Source organism: Octopus sinensis, linkage group LG25 (assembly GCF_006345805.1).
Source record: "Octopus sinensis linkage group LG25, ASM634580v1, whole genome shotgun sequence".
Classification (NCBI taxonomy): Eukaryota; Metazoa; Mollusca; class Cephalopoda; order Octopoda; family Octopodidae; genus Octopus; species Octopus sinensis.
The window spans coordinates 20,367,186-20,392,305 of record NC_043021.1 but is presented as its reverse complement, the minus strand read 5'-3'; the positions used below and the strand labels follow the sequence as shown (position 1 = coordinate 20,392,305).

The following is a 25,120-nucleotide window of genomic DNA, read 5'->3' as shown; positions in this document are numbered from 1 at the left end:
AATAAGATCATCATGACAAACCACAACACATACCCAAGGCACACAAAGCATTTGGGTGGATTCGTTTGGCTAAAATTCTCCAGTATGGTACCCCAGCATGGCCACAGTTTAATGACTAAAACAAGTAAATGATAAAAAAATATGCCTCTTAAGTTTGTTACTCTGTTCTTTATTATCATTTATTATGCTTATTACTGGGGAGTGGATGGCAGAATCTTCAGACAGAGACAGGCAAAATACCTTGTGTTTACATAGGCACAGGCATGGCTGTGTGATAATAAGCTTGCTTCCCAACGCATGGTTCTGGGTTCAGTCCCACTGCGTGGCAGCTTGGGCAAGTGTCTTCTACTATAGCCTCAGGCTGATCAAAGCCTTGTGAGTGGATATGGTAGACAGAAACTGAAAGAAGCCTGTCGTATATGTGTGTGTGTGTGTGTCTTTGTGACTGTGTTTGTCCTCCCCACCATCGCTTGACAACCGATGATGGTGTGTTTATGTCCCTGTAACTTAGTGGTATTTAGCAAAGTGACTGATAAAATAAGTACTAGGCTTGCAAAGAATAAGTCCAGGGGTTGATTTCTTCAACTAAGAAACCAGCATGATCGTAGTCAATGACTGAAACGTGTAAAAGAATAAAAGAATTCTTTGTTCAAACTGCATAGAAGTCAACTTTGTCTTTCATCCACCTTCAGGGTTGGTAAAATAACTATCTGTAATATATTAAGGTCAGTTTAATCGACACTCCAAAATCTATAGCTTTGTGCCTCGATTAAAAATTATTTTAATTAATCTAAATAGCAAAGATGTAGTTTGGTTCCAGATCTGTTCCTGATTAAGTAAACCTATGATCAAATGCATTCCAGCCATGACCATTATGTCCGATATGATGAATATTCAATTGTTAGATCAAATGAACAGCCAGTCGTTAAATTTATCCTTAAGTGGTTGAGTATTCCACTGTCATGTTACCCTTAGCTCTCAAGCATTCAGATTACTCTGTCAAAGGTTTTTGCGTGTTTCTTAAATGGCTTATAAACACCTTTCACGCTGCAATTGTTTTCGTTCCAGCACATGATCTCAGATCAGGTCACTTGCTATGCAAGTACATCTCCATAATAATAATATTTAATTATGAAATAACATAGGATTTTTTTTTAAACATTCAACAGCTATGGGGGTCCAATCAAGTAAAATAGGAATCAATGGGGTCTATAGAGAAAATGGCTGAGAACCACTGGTTTGAATGCTAAAGGATTAATGTAAATTCCAAACTGAATCAGCATAATAGCATGTGACAATGATGGATCCTTAAATCACAAATACAATCCATACAGTTTCTGTCCAAGCAATTTCACCTGCAAGGCTTTGGTTGGCCTATGGCTATGCTATAGACATTTACCCTTGATGTTACTTTGTGGGATCAAACTTGGGGCCTCATGATTGTAAAACAAACATCTTAACCACTCATCCATGTCAGTGTCCACTTCAAATATAATGGATACAGAACTACATTCAGTGTGTCCTTTTTTCAAAGACAGTTGGGTGATATGTTTTGAGGGAGATTTGGTTTCTATTTCTAGCAGATTGAGCAGATTTATAGCGTGCATCCACTACTTGCCTGCTGTGTGTAAATGTAGTTCAACCAGGTGGTCTAACTCTTAAATTGTAATCCTGTGGTTAAACATAACTCACACTGTCAACTTGACAGAAGTAAGTTATATGCAGCGGTTGTTATATCATTAGCAACTTTGGACTTGAAGGAGTTAGCTCATTGACAGCAATTAAACAGTATCAATAATTAGGACAAACATACACAGCAGCAGTTGTAGTACTAACAGCAGTTAATATTATAAGCAGTTATTTATTATAAATCTCATGTCAGCCTTGATTGAGCAAGCATTCTTATGATCATGATCAAGGGCGTTCCAATCATGACCATCATGCTGTTTATCCTTTTCTCTTACCCAACACCATCTCCCCCCCCCTCTCTCTCTTCATTCACCTGTCTACTATTTCATTTGTGTTTTTAGATGTGATTTAAGGGAATTTGGTTGCTGTTTCTGTCTGATCAATTTACAATTTAAAGGCTCCTTTGGTGGTTACTAATAGCTGAAGTTTTTGAAAGGGTTAGCTGTAATTCGTCGTTGTCGTCGTTTTAACATCCACTTTTCCATGCCAGCATGGGTTGGATGGAGTTTGTTGAGGCAGATATTCTACAGCAAGATGCCCTTCCTGTCACTAACCCTCAACTGTTTCTAAGCAAGGTAATATTGCTCCATGACCAGACATTGGTTGTATAATGGTAACACACACTCACAACAGGCTTCTATCTGCTCCTACCAAATCCTCTCACAAGGTTTTATTCAGTTTTGGGCTGGGCTGTAGTAGAAGGCACTTACCCATGGTTCCATGCGGTTGCCTGTGTATGTATATCTTTAACCCTTTAGCATTTAAACCAGCCATATCAGGTCAGAATACTCTACCTATTTTATGTTGATATCGAACCAGATCCTGCCTCTCACACTTACCCTACAATGTCATCCTCAACATAAACAATTAGATCATCAGATTGCGTGAGATTGTTGTTGTTTAGCCTCAGGCCAACTAGTGATCAAAGTTGCTCCAACCATGACTCTCATCTTTTCAGGGATAGTTTACAACTATATTATTAGTTTTCCTTGCTTTATTTAAGACAATATGATGTGATATGAGAGAGTGGTTTGAATGCTATTTTTCACAGTTATCTGCTGGAAAATGAGTAATCTAATTTTTTTTTATTACTTAAACTATTTTCATCAGCAATCCAACCCAATCTCTTTTACGCTTCTACTCTTCTACTTTTTTCACTGTGGTGCTAGATATGGCCAAATAGATTTATTGATGTTAAAACCATCTGAATGATATTAAATTCTTTGGCTCAAATCATTTCATTCAGTAGTCCCATCACTCTTCACCCTCCAGTCTCTCCCCCCTCCTTCCTCTCTCTCTCTCTCCATCATTAGTGCTTCGTTCGTTTTTTATTCAAATTCTGTTTTCCCCTCTCGCTCCACTTCTGTTTTAATTTCTTCTTTCCCTTAACACTGTAATGCAACCCCCCGCCCCACCCCGCCCCACCCCACCCCACTCTCCATTCGAATATTCTTTTACAAGGTTTTTAGATGTTTGATTGCAGTCATGCTTGGACCTCCATCGTGTCTTAGTTGATAACAAACAAATCAAAACGAAAACAAACACTATCAAAAAAATGCATTCTCTTATCCATCACTTATTGGAACAAACAGCCTGTCTATATGTTGGAGGTTCAGTGTTATATACCTCGGCCCTTACTATATACTCTGTTCCCACCACAGACAGATACTTAGCCCCTAACTCTTTTGTTGTCGTATTTCTGTTGAAATTCTCTGTCTTAGAATTAAATTTGAAAATAATGAAGAATTTAGTAAAATATGTATTTCTTTACTACCCACAAGGGGCTAAATACAGAGGACAGACAAACGGATTAAGTCGATTACATCGACCCCAGTGCGTAGCTGGTACTTAATTTATCGACCCCGAAAGGATGAAAGGCAAAGTCGACCTCGGTGGAATTTGAACTCAGAACGTAACAGCAGACGAAATACGGCTACGCATTTCGCCCAACGTGCTAACGTTTCTGCCAGCTCGCCACCTTCAAATTTAGTAAAATATGTATTCATTATAAATTTACAGGAAATATTGATGGAAGGTTTTACTTTAGATAATTTTAAAGCAGGAAGTTAATTTTGTTGAATCAAGGGTGATCTTAGGTGGGTTTGTAACAAAAGGGTTCAATCCTTTAGCATTCACATTATTCTGTCAAAAGTAATGCTTATTTATTCACATTGTTTTGAATTAATCATGCCATCAACATGCATTATCTTGTATTTTAATGAGATTTTAATGAGGTAACTGATAAATCTTTAGAATGATATTGTAGGATTGGTGTGGGAGCTGACATCTGGCTAGTTTGAACAAAAAGCGAATAGAATATTTTGACTGGATATGGCTGGTTTATGTGTTAAAGGGTTAATACCTAATACCCCCAGCAGTAAATAAGCACTACAAAGGGATATGACTCACCATATGGATCAGTAATATGACTGACTGGGGCTTCATTTTCTCAAGATTCTGGGTTTGAGCCTCACTTATGTAGCTAAATAGTAAAAGGTACTTTTAGTTGTATGATGCATGTATTGCAGAGATCATCAACAGTGTTAGTTGTGTTACGGCACAAATGATGTCAGTTGTATTACATTATTAACCCTTTAGTATTTAAACCGGCCATATCCAGCCAAAATATTTAATCTGTTTTATGTTCAAACTGACCAGATCCAGGCTCTCACACCTACCCTACAATGTTATTCTACATTAAGTAATTACACCATCAAGATCTTGAAGATATGAGATAATGCATGATTAATTCAAATCAATGGGAATCAATAGGCATTATGTTTGATGGAATAATCTGAACGCTAAAGGGTTAAATGTGATTAAGGTGGCATGCTGGTAGAATCGTTAGCACGCCAGGCAAAATGTTTAGCAGCATTTCATCTGTTTTTACGTTCTGAGTTCAAATTCTGCTGAGGCTTACTTTACCTTTCATCTCCTCAGGATCAATCAAATAAGTGCCAGTTGAACGCTGGGTTTGATGAAATTCATTTACCTACCTCCCTGAAATTGCTGGCCAAAATTTGAGACCATTTTTAAATGTGATTATAAGGCAGAGCTGGCAGATCCATTAATATGTTTGACAAAATAAGTTTATGTTTGACAAAATGCTCTTGCATTTCTTCAGCTTTTTTACATTCCAAGTTCGAATTTTGCCAAGGTTGACTTTGTCTTTCATCCTTTTGGGGCCGGTGAAGTACCAGTTAAGCACTAGTGTCAATGTAATCGATTAACCCCTCCACCTAAAATTATTGGATTTGTACCAAAACTGAAATAATTATTAACTGTGGTTGTTGTTGAAAGATCTCTTGATGGAGGGCATAACGTAAGAAAGACTGTATAGCCATCCATCCATCTTCTTTTGTCAGCGCCTTATTCCTGGGAGCATTGTAACTGTAGAGTCCTCAGATCCAATCTCTATCAGATCCTGTCTCCATCATTACACTTTACAGCTGGATTCACAAGTATGACCAACTGAGACTAAGGATGTTATCCAACCATCTCCTTCTTGGTCTACTCCTAGGTCTCCTGGCATTCTTTCCTATGACGTTCTAATCTCATGTCCATAGAACCAGACCTGTGACTTCCCAATATAGAGAAATAGTAACTCAACCTGGAGAGACTCCTTGATCTCTAAGCTATGTACCTTGTTGAGTAACATTACTCTAGAGACCCTTCAGAGGAACCCTATTTTGGCTGCTTATATTCACAATCATATTCTTTTGGTCATTATCCAGCATTCATGACCATAGGTGAGGATAGGCACAAAAACCAAATTGAAGATAGTAAGTTTGGCTTTTTTATCAGTCTTTCCTCTTCTGGCTAGTATTTAATTATCTAAATAACTACATAACAATTCAATCTGATTAACGTACCACTGACAAATCCTTAAAAGATATTTGTACTATTATAAAAGATTAGTTTTCAACACATGATATGAATCTTTCAAATATTACTGGAGCTGGTGTGTTTCTGTACCTGCACTTGTAATTCTGTCATCTAATTCAGGCTCCTGCCTGCTTTCTATCCCTCATGAATATAGCTTGAAAATATCTAAACTTCATCACTTGCCTCAGTGATGTTCCACTAACAGAGGCATGGCTGTGTGGTAAGAAGCTTGCTTCCCAACTATATGGTTCCGGGTTCAGTCCCATTGCATGGCAACTTGAGCAAGTGTCTTCTACTGTAGCCATGGGTCGACCAAAGCCTTGTAAGTGGATTTGGTAGATGGAAACTGAACGAAGCCTGTCGTATATATATGTATGTGTATCTGTGTTTGTGCCCCTACCATCACCTGACAACCGATGTTGGTGTGTTTACATCCCCATAACTTAGCAGTTTGATAAAAGACCAATAGAATAAGTATTAGGCTTACAAAGAATAAGTCCTGGGGTCAATTTCTTCAATTAAAACCCTTTTAGGTGGTGCTCCAGCATGGCTGCAGTCAAATGACTTAAACCAGTAAAAGAATAACATGTAGCAGTGTTTGTTGCCATTATCAGTTTCTAACATATACATGTATGTGTATCCAGATAGATAGATAGATAGATATATAGGGGTGGCATGTTTGTATTTGTATGTTGTGTGTGCTTGTTTGTGTGCATCTGTGCAGGTGTATATACGTGTGTATATATGCTTTTGTGCGTCTACTTTTGAAATACAATTTTTCAAGATAATGTAATTTTTGCTTCTTTCTTTTTGTTTCTAGGTGTCCCTTTTTACATCGGACTGCAGGAGATACAGAGAGAAGGTATCATTTAAGGTATTACAAAACAGGGACCTGTATATATGAAACAGATTCCAAAGGCCATTGTGTCAAGAATGGCCCACATTGTGCATTTGCTCATGGAGCTCATGACCTGAGGCCACCAGTATATGACATTAGGGAACTCCAAATGATGGACACTACTGAGAAAACTTTACAAACAGTAACATCGAGCAGTTTAGAAAAAGAAAGGGCTTTAACTGAAGACCCTAGATGGAATGGTTTGTATAATTTATATTTTCTTTATTTGTTTTTTTTTTGTCCAATTGTTAAATTAATGCAGTAATGTATTCTATTTTGCTTATTATTTAGTAATTAGTTCTTTCATGTTAATTATTTCTAACAAGTAGATGGCTCCTTCATGATTTGATTAATTTTCAATATAATCAGGATTTCAGAGGGGCTTACTAAAATGTCTGTAACTATATATTTTTTTTATTACCCACAGGGGGCTAAACATAGAGGGGACAAACAAGGATAGACGAAGGGATTAAGTCGATTACATCGACCTTAAGACCTCTCGATTCAAGGTTTAGCTTCCATGCCTTGAATTTCTTCTCTAATTCTCCTGTAGAATCAGCTCTAAGTACTAGATCACCAGCGTATAGAAGTTTCCATGGATAACCAGTCTTAAACTTCTGTGATGGCCAGAAGGACTGTAATGAATAGGAGGGGATTGAAGACTGAGCCTTAATGAACTCTAACCCTCAGGCTAAATTCTTCACTCGTTGTTGACTCTCACATTACTTACTGCATCTTTGTACATGGCTTGTACAGCTCTCACAAGCCATTCATCAACACCTTGTTTTCTTAGTGACCACCAGATTACTGTGTATGGTACCTTGTCAGACACCTTCTTCAGGTCAATGAAAGACAGGAATAATGGTTTGCTCTAGGCTAAATATTTCTCCTACCTCACTAGGAAGTTTGCATTTGTGGTACCTCTTCCAAACATAAAACCACACTACACCTCATCTAGGTCTACCTTGTCGTGAATCACTCGTGCTGTAACTCTCTCTCTTTCTCTCTCTGACTGTTATAACCTGATCTAGTAATTTGATTGCTCTGTGCCGGTGGCACATAAAAAGCACCATCCAAATGTGGCCGATGCCAGCGCCGCCTTGACTGGCTTCCGTGCCGGTGGCACGTAAAAAGCACCAATCCGATCATGGCTGTTGCCAACCTCGCCTGGCACGTAAAAAGCACGCACTACACTCACGGAGTGGTTGGCATTAGGAAGGGCATCCAGCTGTAGAAATACTGCCAGATTAGACTGGAGCCTGGTGCAGCCTTCTGGCTTCCCAGACCCCGGTCGAACCGTCCAACCCATGCTAGCATGGAGAACATATGTTAAACGATGATGTAACTGCTTCTCTTTGAGGCATTTCCTTTGCCTTTGTAGCAGTTCACAATGATACTGCTACACCAGTCATTGAGTATGATTGCTTCTTGCATAACTTGACTTATCTAGGTGGTAATCCAGTAACCTACCTCACCAGATATTTTGAGCATCTCTACAGTTATCCTTGCTGGATCTGCAGCTTTCCCTTCCCTTATGCTTTTGATTGCCTTATCTACCATGCTGTTGTCAATTTGAATTCCCTCTATGAGGCTGGTCCATTTTTTTCCATGCTAGCAAGGGCTGCAAGGAATGTCAGCATAGTCTCACCATTTTTGTTCAAACAGTTTCATATGAAAATATGGAACATAAACATTCGTATGCATGCACATATGCGCACACACACACACACATATATATATGACAGCCTCTCACACAATGTCCATCTACCAGTTCTTCTCAGTACGTACAGTGCCCAAAAGCAATTAGTGTTTGACTGGAATAATAAGTATATAGCCCATCTGTTATATAACTGGTACTTAATTTATTACATCGACCCCAGTGCGCAACTGGTACTTAATTTATTGACTCCGAAAGGATGAGAGGCAAAGTTGACCTCGGCGGAATTTGAACTCAGAACATATCGGCAGACAAAATACCGCTAAGCATTTTGCCTGGTGTGCTAACGTTTCTGCCAGCTCGCTGCCTTAAATATCCTCTGCATTCAGGGCCCATGTCTCACTACTTTGTAGCATTGTTGTTCATAGACAAGCATCACACAATCTGTCTTTTACTCTGAAAGAGAGAGAGAGACCTTTTGTTACCAACAAAAGTAATAGCTCTTTGAATTTTTACCATTCTATGCTTTTTGTAGCTTCTCTACTTTCAGAACATCCTCTTCCACTGCTAATTAGGTCACCTAGGTAGCAGAAATTATCTACTATTTCTTTGAAGTGTTCAGAGTATTTGAGAAAAATCTATTTCCCATGTGTCTTTAGTGTTCATTGCTCCTGCACATCTTTCACATACAAATACTACTTCCTCTGTTTGCCTTCCTGTGGTTTCACTACACCCCTTGTATGTCCATAGCTTGCAACCATCTTGTTCTTGGTCTGCCCGTGGGCCTCCTTCACATTGGCTTGGCTTGAAGAATCTGTCTTGCAATTCTTACCTGCAACATTCTAATCACATGTCTGTAGTCCTATTTCTTCTCTTTGACAATTATTTTTTCCAAAAATGGGGTTCCTCTGAAGGATCTCTTGACTAATATTACTTGGCAGGGTGCACAGCTTTGAGACCAGCTCGACTGCTAATTCATACCTAGGGGTCAGGCGCAATGGCCCAGTGGTTAGGGCAGTGGACTCGCGGTTGTAGGATCGCAGTTTCGATTCCCAGACCGGGTGTTGTGAGTGTTTATTGAGCGAAAACACCTAAAGCTCCACGAGGCTCCGGCAGGGATGGTGGTGATCCCTGCTGTACTCTTTCACCATAACTTTCTCTCACTCTTACTTCCTGTTTCTGTTGTACCTGTATTTCAAAAGGGCTGGCCTTGTCACTCTCTGTGTCACGCTGAATATCCCCGAGAACTACGTTAAGGGTACACGTGTCTGTGGAGTGCTCAGCCACTTACAGGTTAATTTCACAAGCAGGCTGTTCCGTTGATTCGGACCAACCGGAACCTTCGTCGTCATAACCGACGGAGTGCTTCCACCACCTGCAACATTCTAATCACATGCCTGTAGTCTTATTTCTTCTCTTTGACAATTATTTTTTCCAAAAACGGGGTTCCTCTGAAGGATCTCTAGACTAATATTACTTGACAGGGTGCATAGCTCTGAGACCAGGGAGTCTCTCCAGGCCGAGCTGCCAATTCATACTGAGGGGTCACAGCTCTGGTACTATAGACATGTAATTAGAATGTTGAGGTAAAAAATTGCCAAGTAAATTCTTCAAACCAAGCCAATCTGCAGGAGACCCAGGGGTAGATCAAGAATAAGATCATTGGATAAATACCATAGTCTCAGTTGGATATGCTTTGGAATCTACCTGGAAAGTCTAATAGGACTCTATGGAGGAGGTGTCAAACTCTACCCTCAAGACCCTTTTAGAATGAGAAAGCAGAGAAGATGGGTAGATTTTGTTGTTAATTCCATGGTAATTTTAAGTGAGCAGACTTATAACCAAAGGTATTCCATTGATGACCATCATGTCTTTTTAAAGGACTTCATTATGTAAAGCTGCATTATCTAGTGTGTCTTTTATACTTAAAACAGTATAGAGGGCTATAAGCAAGATTTGGTTTCTATTTTTAGCAGGTCGTATGACCACATAGAAAAACTCCTTCAACATGCAGGAGTCCTTTGTAATTAAGTAGCACTTTTGTGGGAGGGTAAGGGTGCTTTTAACTGTTGTTTTATGTTTTGCTTTGTTTTGTTTCTTAATATGATTTATTAGACCCTCTTGTTGGAAATCATTGTACAATTATATCGTTAAATGTTTGATAAGATACGGTGTCTTTGTTGCTTGCCAAAGCAAAGCAAAAGACAGGCTTAAGTACTTAAATTGAACATCTAAATATATATATATATATATATATATCTCACCGTCACCGTGACCGACCAGGTTATCAGATGTTGCTACACATCGCTGGTCACAATGCGCTTCGCATTGCTTTAGCCTTCAAATGACGCCACCCCGCTGGTTAAGCGGGCAGGCCAACAGAAGAAAGAGTGAGAGAAAGTTGTGGTGAAAGAGTACAGCAGGGGTCACCACCACCCCCTGCCGGAGCCTTGTGGAGCTTTAGGTGTTTTCGCTCAATAAACACTCACAACGCCCGGTCTGGGAATCGAAACCGCGATCCTCCGACCGCGAGTCCGATGCCCTAACCACTGGGCCATTGCGCCTCATATATATATATAAAGATGAGAATATGTATGTGTGTGTGTGTGTGTGTGTGTGAATCCCTAAAACTCAAGAACTACACAACCAATTTCATTCAGATTTTACACATGCCTTACTTAGATCCATGTAGTGTCGTGGGCCAAAAAAGTTTTCCACTTCTTGCCTAATGCGAGCCCAGAGCAATCTCTTATCTCTTCCACTATTTCAGTATTATGTGCCAAAAGTGAAACAACAACATCTCTCTATTGTAATGTCAGATACTTTCACTTTAATTGTTCTACTTTTAATACTGAAACTTTTAAAGTGAAACTATTATCTCACATATATATGTGTATACATACTTATATATATGTGTGTGTGTGTATATAGATGTATATGTAATATGTACACATATAGTTATATACATATATCTCTCTCTCTCTGCTCAGTCGAAGTCGACTCTCGGTCACTCGTTGGATCAGTGTCCTCCAGTCAGTTCTATTCTGGGCAGCTTCCTTCAGATTGGCCATGTCCATTCCGGTATACATACATACACACACACAAGTGCAGGTGTGGCTATGTGGTAAGGAAACACATGGTCCTGGGTTCAGTCCCACTGTGTGGTAACTTGGCATGTGTCTTCTGCTATAGCCTCAGACCATCCAAAGCCTTGTGAGTGGATTTCGTAAATAGAAACTGAAAGAAATCAATCATATATAAGTGTATGTGTGTTTGTCTTTGTGTCTGTGTTTCTCTCTCATCACTGCTTGACAACTGATGTTGATTTATTTACATCCCCATAACTTACTGGTTTGACAAGAAGAGACTGATAGAATAAGTACCAGGCTTATCAAAATAAAAAAAAAAAGCACTGGGGTCGATTCATTTTTTTAAAAATTCATCATATATTTGTTTGCCCTCTCAATTGTATCTATCAATCTATCTTTCTGTGTGTGTGTGTGTGTGTGTGTGTGTGTGTGTATATATATATATATATATATATATATATATATATATATATATATATATTGTTGGCATGCTTTCTGTCTCGGGAGACAATGGAGTTGCGCATGAAGTAGTCTAGTCCGGCTTTTATATTTCATGTCCTGATACATTTCCTGCTGTGACTGTGTAGTCCTATCCTGGACAAACACTCCCTCTGGCAGGTACCGCAAATGTAGCGAAGACTGTTCCTGGCTGGTTGTAGTGTCATAGTTTCTTGTTGACGTCTTTTCTTGTCTTTCCATTTCTCCTCTCTCTCTCTGTCACTCCTTTGTATTCCCTCTTTTACGGTACGTGCCAATCTCCATGGTTGCTGGCAATTGCTTCCCAACTGCTAATATTGATTTATATTATATATATATATATATATATATAATATACACACCACACACATATATATATATATATATATATAATATACACACACATATATATATATAATATACACTCATGCACACACGCACATATATACATGTATATACATGCACATATATACATGTATATACATGCACATATATACATGTATATATATGTGCATATTTATATCTATTATATAAAAGTCAATATCTTTATTTGTGGTCGTGTGTTACTTATAGATTTGAAAACTTCTGCACTGATCCTAATGAAATTTGGAACGCAAAACCAAGCTTAGGCAGAAGGGTAATGCTGTGTGTTTCATACAATTTCATGGACCAAAATTACTGAATGGATCCTTATGATATTTGGAACTTAGATTCAATGCATAAGGGCAGGTATAATGCTGTATGTCTGGTTTGAAATTGAGGTGGCTTAAAGCGGGGAAGAAACCCCATAAAAATTCATAAATTTCTGATGTTGATGAAATTTCCACCATAGGTAATGACTTATAGTAACTTAAATTGAACATCTATATATATATATATATATATAAAGATGAGAATGTGTGTGTATGTGAATCCCTAAAACTCAAGAACTATACAACCGATTTCATTCAAATTTTACACATGCCTTACATCCATGTAGTGTCATGGACCCAAAAAATTTTCAACTTCTTGCTTAATGCGAATCCAGAGCAATCTCTTTTCTAATTGACACACATCAAGAAGTATTCCCAAAGTTTCCGCTTCTCATGAGGATTCTAAGCTCCCTCTAATGGGGGCCTTAACTCCTAAATTTTAGTAATTTTTTATGATCCAAAACTAGGTCAAAAGTACTGAATGGACCTTTATGAAATTTGGAAATTATATTCTATGCATAAGGACAGATGTAATGCAGTATATTGTTGAAAGTGAGGGGTCATAAATGAGGCCATAACCCCCATGAAAATTCATATATTTTTGCTGTTGATGAAATTTTAACCATAGATATTAGACACAAATGAAGTAATATTTCTAAAATTTCAACTTCTTAGGAGTTAGTAAGACCCTTAATGGGGACTTAACGCCCACAATTTAGTCATTTTTTTCCTAAGCCAAGATGAATACAGTTAGAAGCTGTAGGGTTACCCGAGCATACAAGATGAATGTTATTTGTAATTCAATGGTACAACAGTGTAAAACTTTGCTTTGAGATATACTTAGATTCTGATTTCTGCAATGTGGTGCATAAATTGTCAAATAAAGGAGGGGCATCTTTGCCTCTACTGATTCAGTTGCAAAGTGTTGAGTAAAATTATTTGGTTGCAGACCTCCTTTGAGTCTTTTTATTATCACTGGGTCAGAGATAGTTCCCAGATGGTAGCATTGATTTCAAGGCCTTGCCAGATAAGTGACTGGTGATTCAAAGAGATTTATAGATTGCAAATTTATTCTGTCCAGTTACCTATCAGCATAGTGATCATTGGCAAACTCCAGAGATGACACTTTCATTTCCCCTTTGCCCTCATGTCACTCAGTTGTTAATGTTTATTTTAGTTGAGTCATGCCCTTCCAATTGCTATAGATCCATAATGCATCTTACAGCTGTGCCCGTCACCTATATGGTGAGGAATCCTACATTGGGGAGTGGTAACAACTAGGGTAGGGTAACTGACTGCTTATTGTGATCATTTGTCTTTTGGTTTCCTGTAGCTTTGCTGTCTTTTACAAACTCAGTGAACATATATTTCCGATTTCAAAGAAATTTGAACAATAGATATAAGACCTAAGTTTAAAAGATTCCCAACAATTAAACTTTTCTGGTTGACTTTAAGACCCCCCCAAACACACACACAATAGGGGCTTTAACTCCAACATATTAGAGCTCCATTTTTCAGGCGCAAAAACCTTTGATTAGGTTTCATAAGATTTGGATTTTGGAATCTGGGCATAAAGATGAGTAGTATGGGATAAATATGTCATGATTAGAATTTTTGTTAGGGTGTGTAAAGAGGGAAAGAACCCTCATTAAAATTCATAATCTGCAATTTTGATGAAATTCAAATCATAGGTATTCCAGTCCATTAGAGAAAATATGAAAGAAAAGTCTAATTCTTCAATTCCATGTGACATGGGCAAAGCTAGGTATCTCTGCTAGTATTGTATAAAAGCTGAGTTAGTGACTGAGCTGCTAGTCAGAAATGAAACAGACACCCACGAAACCTTGTTATAGTAATTAAATCACTTGCTAATTAACTTTGTAGTCTCTCTCCTTGTATGCATGCATGTATATATATATATATATATATATATATATATATATATATATATACCAATTAAGGACTGAACACGAAAAGTGGACAGTCAACATGCTAGATATAGATCGTCAAAAGATTATGTTCTAGCAAACTCAACATGATCTAGATGGCGATTTGACGTCTATATCTAGCATGTTGACTGTCCACTTTTCGTGTTCAGTCCTTAATTGGTATATATAAATATTTTAATCTTCGGATTCTTTTTTAATATGCTAGACCACTGGTCTTAATTGATAAATATCAATTTCTACCCTTAATTAATTTTATATATATATATATATATGACACCAACATCAAAGATCAATGGAAACTGCAGTTGTGGAATGTAGTCGATGCCAGCGGTGCCTTGACTGGCTTCCATGCCGGTGGCATGTAAAATGCACCAATCCGATCGTGGCCGTTGCTAGCCTCGCCTGGCACCTGTGCCGGTGGCACGTAAAAAGTACCCACTACACTCTCGGAGTGGTTGGCGTTAGGAAGGGCATCCAGCTGTAGAAACACTACCAGATTAGACTGGAGCCTGGTGCAGCCTTCTGACTTCCCAGATCCCGGTCGAACCGTCCAACCCATGCTAGCATGGAGAACGGACGTTAAACGATGATGATGATGATATATATATATATAGAGAGAGAGAGAATATGTAAAGAGTATTTGTCAACTGACTTAAAGTAATAGATACGTACTATGATGTTCTGTTTGGCTTAACACCACTAAAACTCTAGTTTGAACTGCAATTGAACATTTGAGTCTATGATGGACCAAGCTATGCTATGTGGTACATTCAGTAACTTAATAATCCTTTCTACTAAAGACACAAGGCCTGAAATTTTGGGGAAGGGGACTAGTTGATTACATCGACCCTAGTACACAACTGGTACTTAATTTATCAACCCTGAAAGAATGAAAAGCAAAGTCAACCTTTGCAGGATTTGAACTCAGAATGTAAAGCCAGACAAAATTCCACTGAGCATTTGGCCTGGCATGATAACAATTCTGCTAGCTCACCACATTATTATTATTATTATTATTAATAATAATAATAACAATAACAACAACAACAATCCTTTCTACTAGAGGCACAAAGTCTGAAATTTTGCGGGAGGGGACTAGTTAATTACATTGATCCCCAGTGTTTCACTGGTACTTAATTTATTGATCCTGAAAGGTTGAAAAGCAAAGTTGACTTCTGCGGGATTTGAACTAGAACATAAAGACGGACAAAATTCTGCTAAGCATTTGGCCTGGCATGATAAGGATTCTGCCAGCTCACCACCGTAATGATAATAGTAATAATAATAATCATGGTAATTTCAAACTTTGGCTCAAGGCCAGCAATTTTATGGGGGGAGAGGTAGGTCGGTTACATCAACCACTGACTCCTACTTATTTTATCAACTCTGAAACGATGATAATCAGGTGAACCTCAGCAGCATTTGAACTCTGAGCGTGAAGCTGAAAGAAATGCCACTAAGTAGTTTGTCTGGTATGTTAATGATTCTGCCAGCTCACCTCCACTGGTGTAGCTTTAGGGGTAGTCTGTCTCGGGCACCACTTTGGGGTCTGCTGTAGGCAATATGTGTTTTTGTGGGGTCTGGGGGTCAGCAAATAGAAGGGCCACCCCAGGTGGTGCACACTCGAGCTATGCTAGTGCTTACCTCTCTCAGTAATAACAGTAAGTAATAATAATAATAATCCTTTCTACTATAGGTAAAAGGCCTGAAATTTTTGGGGGAGGAGAAAGTCGATCACATCGACTTCAATACTTGACTGATACTTAGTTTATCAACCCCGAAAGGATGAAAGGCAATGTCGACTTCGGTAGAATTTGAACTCAGAACGTATGGACAAATGAAATGCTACTAAGTATTTTGCCTGGCATGCTAACAATTCTGCCAACTTGCTGCCTTCAAGTAATAATAATAAGGATAATGATAGTCACATGGCCAGAAATTTTGTGGAAAGGGACTGTTGATTAGGTCAACCCAGCACTTGACTGGTACTTTATTGTATGAACCCTAGAAGAATAAAAGACAAATTTGACTTTCCAAAGGACCCTATGGAGGAAATGCCTGAGGAATCTAACCCCACATCCTTCCCTGGAATAGTGGGTGGAAAATATTGATGGATGAATAATGTAAATGAATAATGAAAAGTAAAGTTGACCATGACAGGTTTCTAATTTAGAAAGAAATTTGACCCTTTCGTTACCAGCCCGGCTCTGAGAACAAATGTCTTGTTTACATAAGACAAAGTTGACTTTCACAGGATTTGAACTCATAACATAAAGAGCCAGAAAAACAGCAACTTAGTTATAACAGTTTCATCACTAAATGCTCTAAATTCTTGGCTGTTTTCCAAAATGAAATGAAACACTTGTATAATGCATTTCTTAGAAATACCATCACGTGAGTGTTGACCTTCCACACATGGCGTCACCTACACTCAACCGGGACCCTTCTTGTTAGTCTTATGCTGCTTCCATAAATGTAAACAGGCCCCTTTTATCCTTTATTTTTTTTTGTGTGTTTCAGTCATTTCAATGCAGCCATGCTGGGGCACCGCCTTGAAGGGTTTTTAGTGAAACAAATTAACCCTAGGCTTTATTTTTTGAAGCCTTGTGCTTATTCTATCAGTCTCTTTTGCCAAACTGTTAAGTTATGGGGACATAAACACACTAGCACTAGTTTTCAAGCGGTGGCGGGGAACAAACAAGGACACACATGTATGATGGGCTTCTTTCAGTTTCTGTCCACCAAATCCACTCACAAGGCTTTGGTTGCCCAAGGTGCCACACAGTGGGACTGAACCTGAAACCATGTGGTTGGGCAGCATGCTTCTTACCAACCACACAGCCACACCTGTACAAACATATTCCAAAATTCTACATGACAACTTGATCTTACTCCCTCAACAAAAGCCCAAATTCAATCCCTATACATATATCAAGAAAATTATCTCATACTTGCACATTCCTTAGACATGGACAGTCCATTCCACCACAACCGTTACTCTAAAAATGTTGCAAAGTAAAGAAATTCTAATATAGAATTGAGAAAGCTTCATAAACTTTTAATCCCTTTTTAAAGATGAAAATATGATTTTGGAAAGATTTCTGCGGTCCTGTGACTTAGGAACTGTTTTTGTTTACCCTAAGTTAACCCTGATTGATACATCCTGTCTTTTTAAGAATATTCTTCCTTTTTCAAAATAGTATGTTGTAAGGGATTTGAGGAAGCATTTGGCTGCTATTTATAGCAAGTTTAAGCAGCCACATAGAAGCTCTCTTGATGGTCTTTCATGAACTTTTAGTTGGTACTTTGGTAAAAATTCATAGTTACCATTATCCCTGATTCTAAATATTATTTAGCCCCAGTTAAGCCTGATTAAGCAGACCTGTTGCTCAAAGGCATTCCAGCTATGATCATCCCATCTTTTTCCCTTGTACCATATTATCCAACGTGTGATTTTTGACGTAGATTACACTGCTATTTCTAGCAAGTTGAGTGACCATATAGAAGCTCCCTTGAGTTTTTATCTTTGGTTTCGTATTGATTTTTTTTTCCCATACTGACATCAATTTAGCCTGTAACCTTTGAGTTCTACGTTGGTTGGTGAGCAAGTGGGAGAGCTATAGTTAGTTAGTTAGTTAATTTGGCTCAAAAGCAAATAGCAAGGCCATGTAGGGGGACATGGAGTTAAGTACAGGGTGGTGTTCATGTAAAGAGTTCAGGCCATTTGAGGTCAAGGGAGACTTTGAACAAAGCGGTCGTCGGCATCTTCACCATCTCGTCTGGCAGCTTGTTCCACGGATCCGCAACCCGGATGGAGAAAGCTCCTCTCCTTCGATTGAGATGAAATCGTTGCAGGTAGAGCTTTTCGGAATGACCCCGCAGCCGACGCTCTGGAGCAGGAGTGAAGAACAGCTCTTTTGAGAGGTTACACTTTCCGCTTATGATGTTGTGAGCGAGAATGAGATCACCACGGCGGCGGCGTTTTTCTAGAGAATAAAGGTCGAGCGTCCTCAGCCTTTCTTCATAAGACGTATCAAAAGAAAATGTATGAGCCAACAGAATTAATTAAACTCCTTTCATTTATATCATATTTGTTGAAGAAAGTGTCATTGATTACAATAATTTCCAACAGGCCAGTCACTGGTTTGCTACATTTGTGATGACGAAGATTGACTATAGGCGCAGGAGTGGCTCTGTAGTAAGAAGCTTGCTTACCAACCACATGGTTCCGGGTTCAGTCCCACTGCGTGGTACCTTTGGCAAGTGCCTTCTACTATAGCCTCGGGCCGACCAAAGCCCTGTGAGTGGATTTGGTAGACGGAAACTGAAAGAAGCCCGTCATAATATGTATATGTATATATATGTGTGTGTGTGTGTTTGTGTTTGTTCCCCCCAACATCGCTTGACAACCGATGCTGGTGTGTTTACGTCCCCGTAACTTAGCGGTTCGGCAAAAGACACTGATAGAATAAGTACTAGGCTTACAAAGAATAAGTCCCGGGGTCGATTTGCATGACTAAAGGCGGTGCTCCAGCATGGCCGCAGTCAAATGACTGAAACAGGCAAAAGAGTAAAAGAGTGTAGATTTTCCATGCTACTCACTCAGGCACAACAAATAGCATCATCATCATCTTCATCATCAATCCCTGGATATTACTGTCTCACTCCCTAGGACTCGTAGGGCTGGTTACCAGGTTTCCATGGCGTATAAATGACAAAGATCACAATGTTCTCCCTGGTTGACAAACATCACACTAGGAAGGGATTCTCATCCAAAAACACATTTTAAAGATTTCCTGGTTTATGCTTATTTGCTTTATGGCACACGCATACACATGCATACATGTATGTACTCAGTACTGGATCTTTTATCTGGCTTTCAGAAATTCTGGGAATACTGCACAGTATCATGTAATATATTGTACAATATTTTGAGTAAATGGAGCCTGTTTTTTGAAATTGGTTAACATATGTACTAAAACTGGTGTTCTCAACCATTTTTTTTTTTATCTATGAACCCCTTTGATTACTATTTTATTCGGGTGGACCCTCAAAGCAATTTGATGTTTTAACCCTTTCGTTACCAAACCGCCCAAAGCCGCCCGAAAAAAATTTTGGTTTATGAAACCAAGCCGCCCGAATTTACCTATTCATATTTAAATGAGAATATCAGAGCAAATCTCTTCAGTACATTCGTGAAAACACGTATTATACTTCGTAAACAGTTCAACTACAGTTTTGTACAATAATCGAAGTGTAATTTTAATTCCGTGAATTTTGGGAGATTTTTTTCCGAAATTTGTTCCTATTGTGTTTTCAAAATTTGTAATTCTGACAAAAAATGGATACGAATTTCATTATATCAAGCAGCGAGTCAGAATTCGAAGGATTTTCTACTGAAGACCTTCATAAATCTAACTCTATGACTGAAAAAAAAAAGCACATGGTATTTGATAATGAATCTGATGTTTCATTTTCCGAAAGTGAAAACAGTGAATCTGAGATCTCCGATAGCGATAAAGAAAATGAATTAGCACCTGAATGGAGTGAAAATTTAAAAACTGTTTCTTTCTGTGATTTTTCTGCAGAAACTGGACCAAGCCACAGACTTTCCCAGAAGGGTAAAGCCTTAGGCTATTTCTATTTACTTTTTCGAATGAGCCTATTTGAACTCATTACAGCGAAAACGAACCGTTTCGCTAAACGTAAACAAAACGAAAGAAAGGATAGTTTGTTATTTCCCACAACCTTAAATGAAATTAAGGCCTATTTTGCCATAAATATTATTATGGGTATCAGAAAGTTACCCAGAATAACAAATTCTATCGTAAAATTTTGTTGTATACCCAATTGAATATTAGCTAATATTTTCTATAGCGATGTTTGAACAAAATTTTAATAATTTTATATTTTGTGGAATTTACCTGTATCTACCTGCAAATAGAGTCACTTTGTGACAAAAATTATAGTATAGAATTGGTTGAGAATATTTCATTAAATTATCTTCCAAAAATCAGATTAATATATCGATAAATAAAAAAGTTATAGTTGTTTAATGAAACCAGACTAAATTTATGATTACGTTAGAAATTAATTGAAACACATAAGGGGTGTAATTTGGTCAGAAATATAGTAACGAAAGGGTTAAAACTTGTTTTATAGTAACTTCTTTCAAAATTCCTATTTTGTTTTCCACACAATTTGTGTAGGTTGAATTATGTAAAATGTCAGAGAAAAAAACATCACTGTCCAATACTTACCTCTAAAACAAAATTTTTCCAGGATCTCTTAAAATACTTTTGTGGATCCCCAATCTACTCTTTTGTTGCATGGACCCCAGCTGAGAACCAATGTGCTCAGTAAATGTTTCGTTCTTCACTTTTTTTAAGTGGATATCACCTTGATCACCTTGACCGACCAGTCCGTCGGGCGTCCATTTGACACCGCTGGTCACAGCACACTGTTCACTCCTCTCTGGATCGCGCCTTTCTCATCCATGTGATCCCAATCGTCCTCCTGAAATCATAACTCCACTGTTGTGGAGGCCTTCCAGGTGGTTGTTTCCGCTCACGTGGGTACCACTCAACAACTGCACGGGTCCACCGATTATCGGTGAACCGGGCGACGTGTCCAGTCCATCTAAACTTGCTGTGTGTATACTCTGCGATGACATCCCTCACGCCAGACTTCTTTCTGATGATCTTGCTACTGATGTGCTCTCTTAACAAGATACCAAGCATTGACCTTTCCATGGCTCTTTGAGCCGTTACCAGTCTCTGCTCTTCTCTCTTTGTTGTAGATAAGAGCGAGATGGAAAAGTTTGCGAAGGCTTCTACACCAAGCTCTTTAAGTGGATATTTAAAGATTAAACATTAACTGCTTTAGAAGTGTATTAATTATATATCTGTTACATAAAATCAAGTTCTTTACTTTTTTTCATTTAATTCTCATCCTATAAATATTATAGTGTATACATGGTACAGTATGATGTAAGTCAAACAGAGCCTGTTTTTAAAAATGTATTAATTTGAATCTGAGAAATACTATTTAGCTCTTTACTTACATAGTTTAGTTTATTTTGTATTTTAGCTATAAATTTTAACTATAAATCAAAATCGAAATCGATCAACATCAATGGAAATTGTAGCTGCGATAGCAGTGCCGGTGGTATGTAAGAGAACCATCCGAACGTGGCTGTTGCCAGCATCGCCCTGACTGGCATGTAAAAAGCACCATCCAATTGTGGCCGTTTGCCAGCCTCGTCTGGCCTCCACCATCCGATTGTGACCGTTTGCCCCAGCCTCGTCTGGCACCTGTGTCGGTGGCACGTAAAAAGCACCCACTACACTCACGGAGTGGTTGGCGTTAGGAAGGGCATCCAGCTGTAGAAACACTGCCAGATCAGACTGGGCCTGGTGCAGCCTTCTCGCTTCCCAGACCCCAGCTGAACCGTCCAACTCATGCTAGCATAAAAGGCGGATGTTAAACGATGATGATGATGATAGGCTGTCTGCAGAAAATCCAGAAATCGAAGATATTTCTGGTCCTAAGCTTGCAAGACCGTTGGTCTGGTACAGTGTGTGTGTGTGCACGCACGCGTGTGCTTATTATTCTTATACAAGAATGTTGATAGTGACTTCAAAGTTATTGACAACATCATTCTTGTATAAGAATAATAAATTTGTACTCTACAAAAATACAAAGTAACCCATCAAATTAACGAAAACTTGTTTTTATTATAACTAAACATAAAAACAAACATTAATACACACACACACACAGTGGACTACTCAGTCTCCATCTACAAAATTCCTCAGAAGGTATTGCTCAACCTGTGGTTATAATAGTATAAATTGACCTATGCTTTTTGACTGTAAATTTTGGTCTGAAAAATTCAACTTGCATGCCACAAAATACAGTACCTACCCAATGCACGGCCACCTCAACATGTAATTTGCTGCTGACAATTAGCAAGACTAAAAACTAAATGCTGTTTTTTTTTTTCCTTTTTCTTTCTACATTTCAGACACAGGATATGTTTTAGCAAATTATAAAACTGAACAATGTAAGCGGCCACCACGACTTTGTCGACAGGGCTACGCTTGTCCTCAGTTCCATAATTCTAGGGATAGAAGAAGAAGTCCTAAAAAGTTCCGATACAGGTAAGTTTTTTTCAACTTCTACACATTTTTATTTCTTTATTTCTTTATTTCTCACAGGGGGCTAAACATAGAGGGAACAAACAAGGACAGACAAAGGGATTAAGTCAATTACATCGACCCCAGTGCGTAACTGGTACTTAATTTATCGACCCTGAAAGGATGAAAGGCAAAGTCGACCTCGGCGTAATTTGAACTCAGAACATATCAGCAGGCGTAATACCCCTAAGTATTTTGCCTGGCGTGCTAACGTTTCTGCCAGCTCACCTTCTTGTGCATAGACTGGGGTGGTTGGAGAGGAGAGGAAACAGTCAATTTCTCCTTTACAGCAGTCATGTCACTCTTCTACTGCCAAAAAATGTTCTGCTCCATCCCTTTCTCTCATACTTTATCCCTTCCAGCTCCTTCTCCCAGCATCAAGCTCCTCCCTTCCAATCAAGTTCATAGTCTTGTAAGCTGCATGGTAACCTCATTAGTGCTGGTAGTACAAAAAAAAGAAAGCACCCAGTACAGGCTGTAAAGGGGTTGGCATCAGGAAGGGCACCTGACCATAGAAACCATCCAAAGAAACACTGGAGTACGATGCAGTCTTGGGCTCATCAGATACTGTCAAACCATCCAACGCATACCAGCATCACCATCATAGGCGCAGGAGTGGCTGTGTGGTAAGTAGCTTGCTTACCAACCACATGGTTCCGGGTTCAGTCCCACTGCGTGACACCTTGGGCAAGTGTCTTCTACTGTAGCCTCGGGCCGACCAAAGCCTTGTGAGTAGATTTGGTAGATGGAAACTGAAAGAAGCCCGTCGTATATATGTATATATATATATATTTGTGTATGTGTGTTTCTATGTCCCCTAATATCGCCTGACAACCGATGCTGGTGTGTTTATGTCCCTGTTACTTAGCGGTTTGGCAAAAGAGACCGATAGAATAAGTACTAGGCTTACAAAGAATAAGTCCCGGGGTCAATTTGTTCGACTAAAGGTGGTGCTCCAGCATGGCCGCAGTCAAATGACTGAAACAAATAAAAGAGTAAAGAGTATCATTTAATGTCCGTTTTCCATGCTGGCGTGGGTTGGATGGTTTGACTGGAGCTGGTAAGACTAGGGGCCCGCACCAGGCTCTGTTTTCTGTTGACATAGTTTTCTATAGCTGAATACCTTTTCTAAAACCAACCATTTCATACAGTGTACTGGGTGCTTTTAACATGGCACCAGCACAATGACTATTAAATGATGATGATGATGAATGAATAGCTTTTCATAATCTCAGTTTGTCACACTTGGGAATCCAGTCAGAAAGTTGCATCTAATAGGACCCGATGGAGGAAATGCCTGAGGAATCTAACCCCACATCCTTCCCTGGAATAGTGGGTGGAAAATATGGATGGATGAATAAATAATGTAAATGAATAATGAAAAGTAAAGTTGACCTTGACAGGTTTCTAATTTAGAAAGAAATTTAACCCTTTCGTTACTAGCCTGGCTGAAACCGGATCTGGCTCTGTCTTGTTTACATAAGTTTTGAATTAAAATCTTCCACCAAACCTTAGTCACAATTTATGTTCCTAACATTAGCTGAATAATAAATAAGTTATTTTACTAAATTCTTTGTTATATTTAAATTAATTGAAAGAAACACAGAGCAGCTCAAAATAAATACAGTAACGAAAGGGTTAAAAGGGCATAACTAAATGTCACTTGGTATTTTGTTCAAAACTTTTACTGGATCTGCTGTTTCTTGTTGACATTAAAATGTTACCAGGTGTTGGTATGGCAGTGTATTAAGAAGTTTGCTTCCCAACTATATGGTTCTGGTTTCAGTCCCACTGATGGCACCTTGGGCAAATGTTTTCCGCTGTAGCCTTGGGTAGACTAAAAAGCCTTGTGAGTGGATTTAGTAGACAGAAACTGAAAGAAGCCCATCACATTAGGCATTTGCCATATTCTGAACGCCTTACTTCCCTGGGCATGGACACATTGAAACACCGACGTCCGGCAGCTGACTTGGCAGACACCCATAAAATTATCAACCATCTTACAAACAATAACTCTGAGCACCTTTTCAAACTCCACCTGTCTAACACCCGTGGACATATTTACAAAGTAAGAAAACAGCACAGCTCCCATGACTTTCGGAAACATTTTTTCACGCTGAGAGTTGCTGAAGCATGGAACAAACTGCCGGCATCGGTTGTTAGTTGTCGGAGCACTGCATCCTTCAAAACTTCCATGCTTTCTGAGATTCACCAACGCTACACCTGATTTCCTCCCCTCCATACACACACATGCATGTATCTGACTCATACATTGTTCGCTTTCCAGACATTTGCACATTACTGCATACACTTTATACGCACTTTCTGACAAGTTGTGGTGCACCTGAGCACTGTATACAATAATTTCATTATTATTATTATTATTACATATGTATGTGCTTGTGTGTGTTCATGTCTCCTTGTCTTGATATCGTGTAATAGTTGTAAATGAGTGTCACTGTCATACAAGCAGTGTCATCATTTCCCATATTCTGCAAGAACATGTCTGTCCATGGGAAAATATTACCTTGCTTAGAAACAGATAGAGGCTAGTGACAGGAAGAGCATCCAACTGTTGAAAATCTG

At 38.8% G+C, this 25,120-nt stretch overlaps 1 protein-coding gene across 4 annotated transcripts in view; it reads left to right on the top strand.

Annotated features, from left to right (window-relative positions):
• LOC115224327 (RING finger protein unkempt) overlaps positions 1 to 25,120 on the top strand; it is a 90,957-nt gene that overhangs the window by 26,824 nt on the left and 39,013 nt on the right. For all 4 annotated transcript variants that reach the window (XM_029795189.2, XM_029795187.2, XM_029795188.2 and 1 more), the window contains exons 3-4: positions 6,395 to 6,672; positions 22,363 to 22,498. In XM_029795189.2, coding sequence (XP_029651049.1) covers positions 6,395 to 6,672; positions 22,363 to 22,498 — 414 coding nt within the window. The remainder of the gene's footprint in view (positions 1 to 6,394; positions 6,673 to 22,362; positions 22,499 to 25,120) is intronic.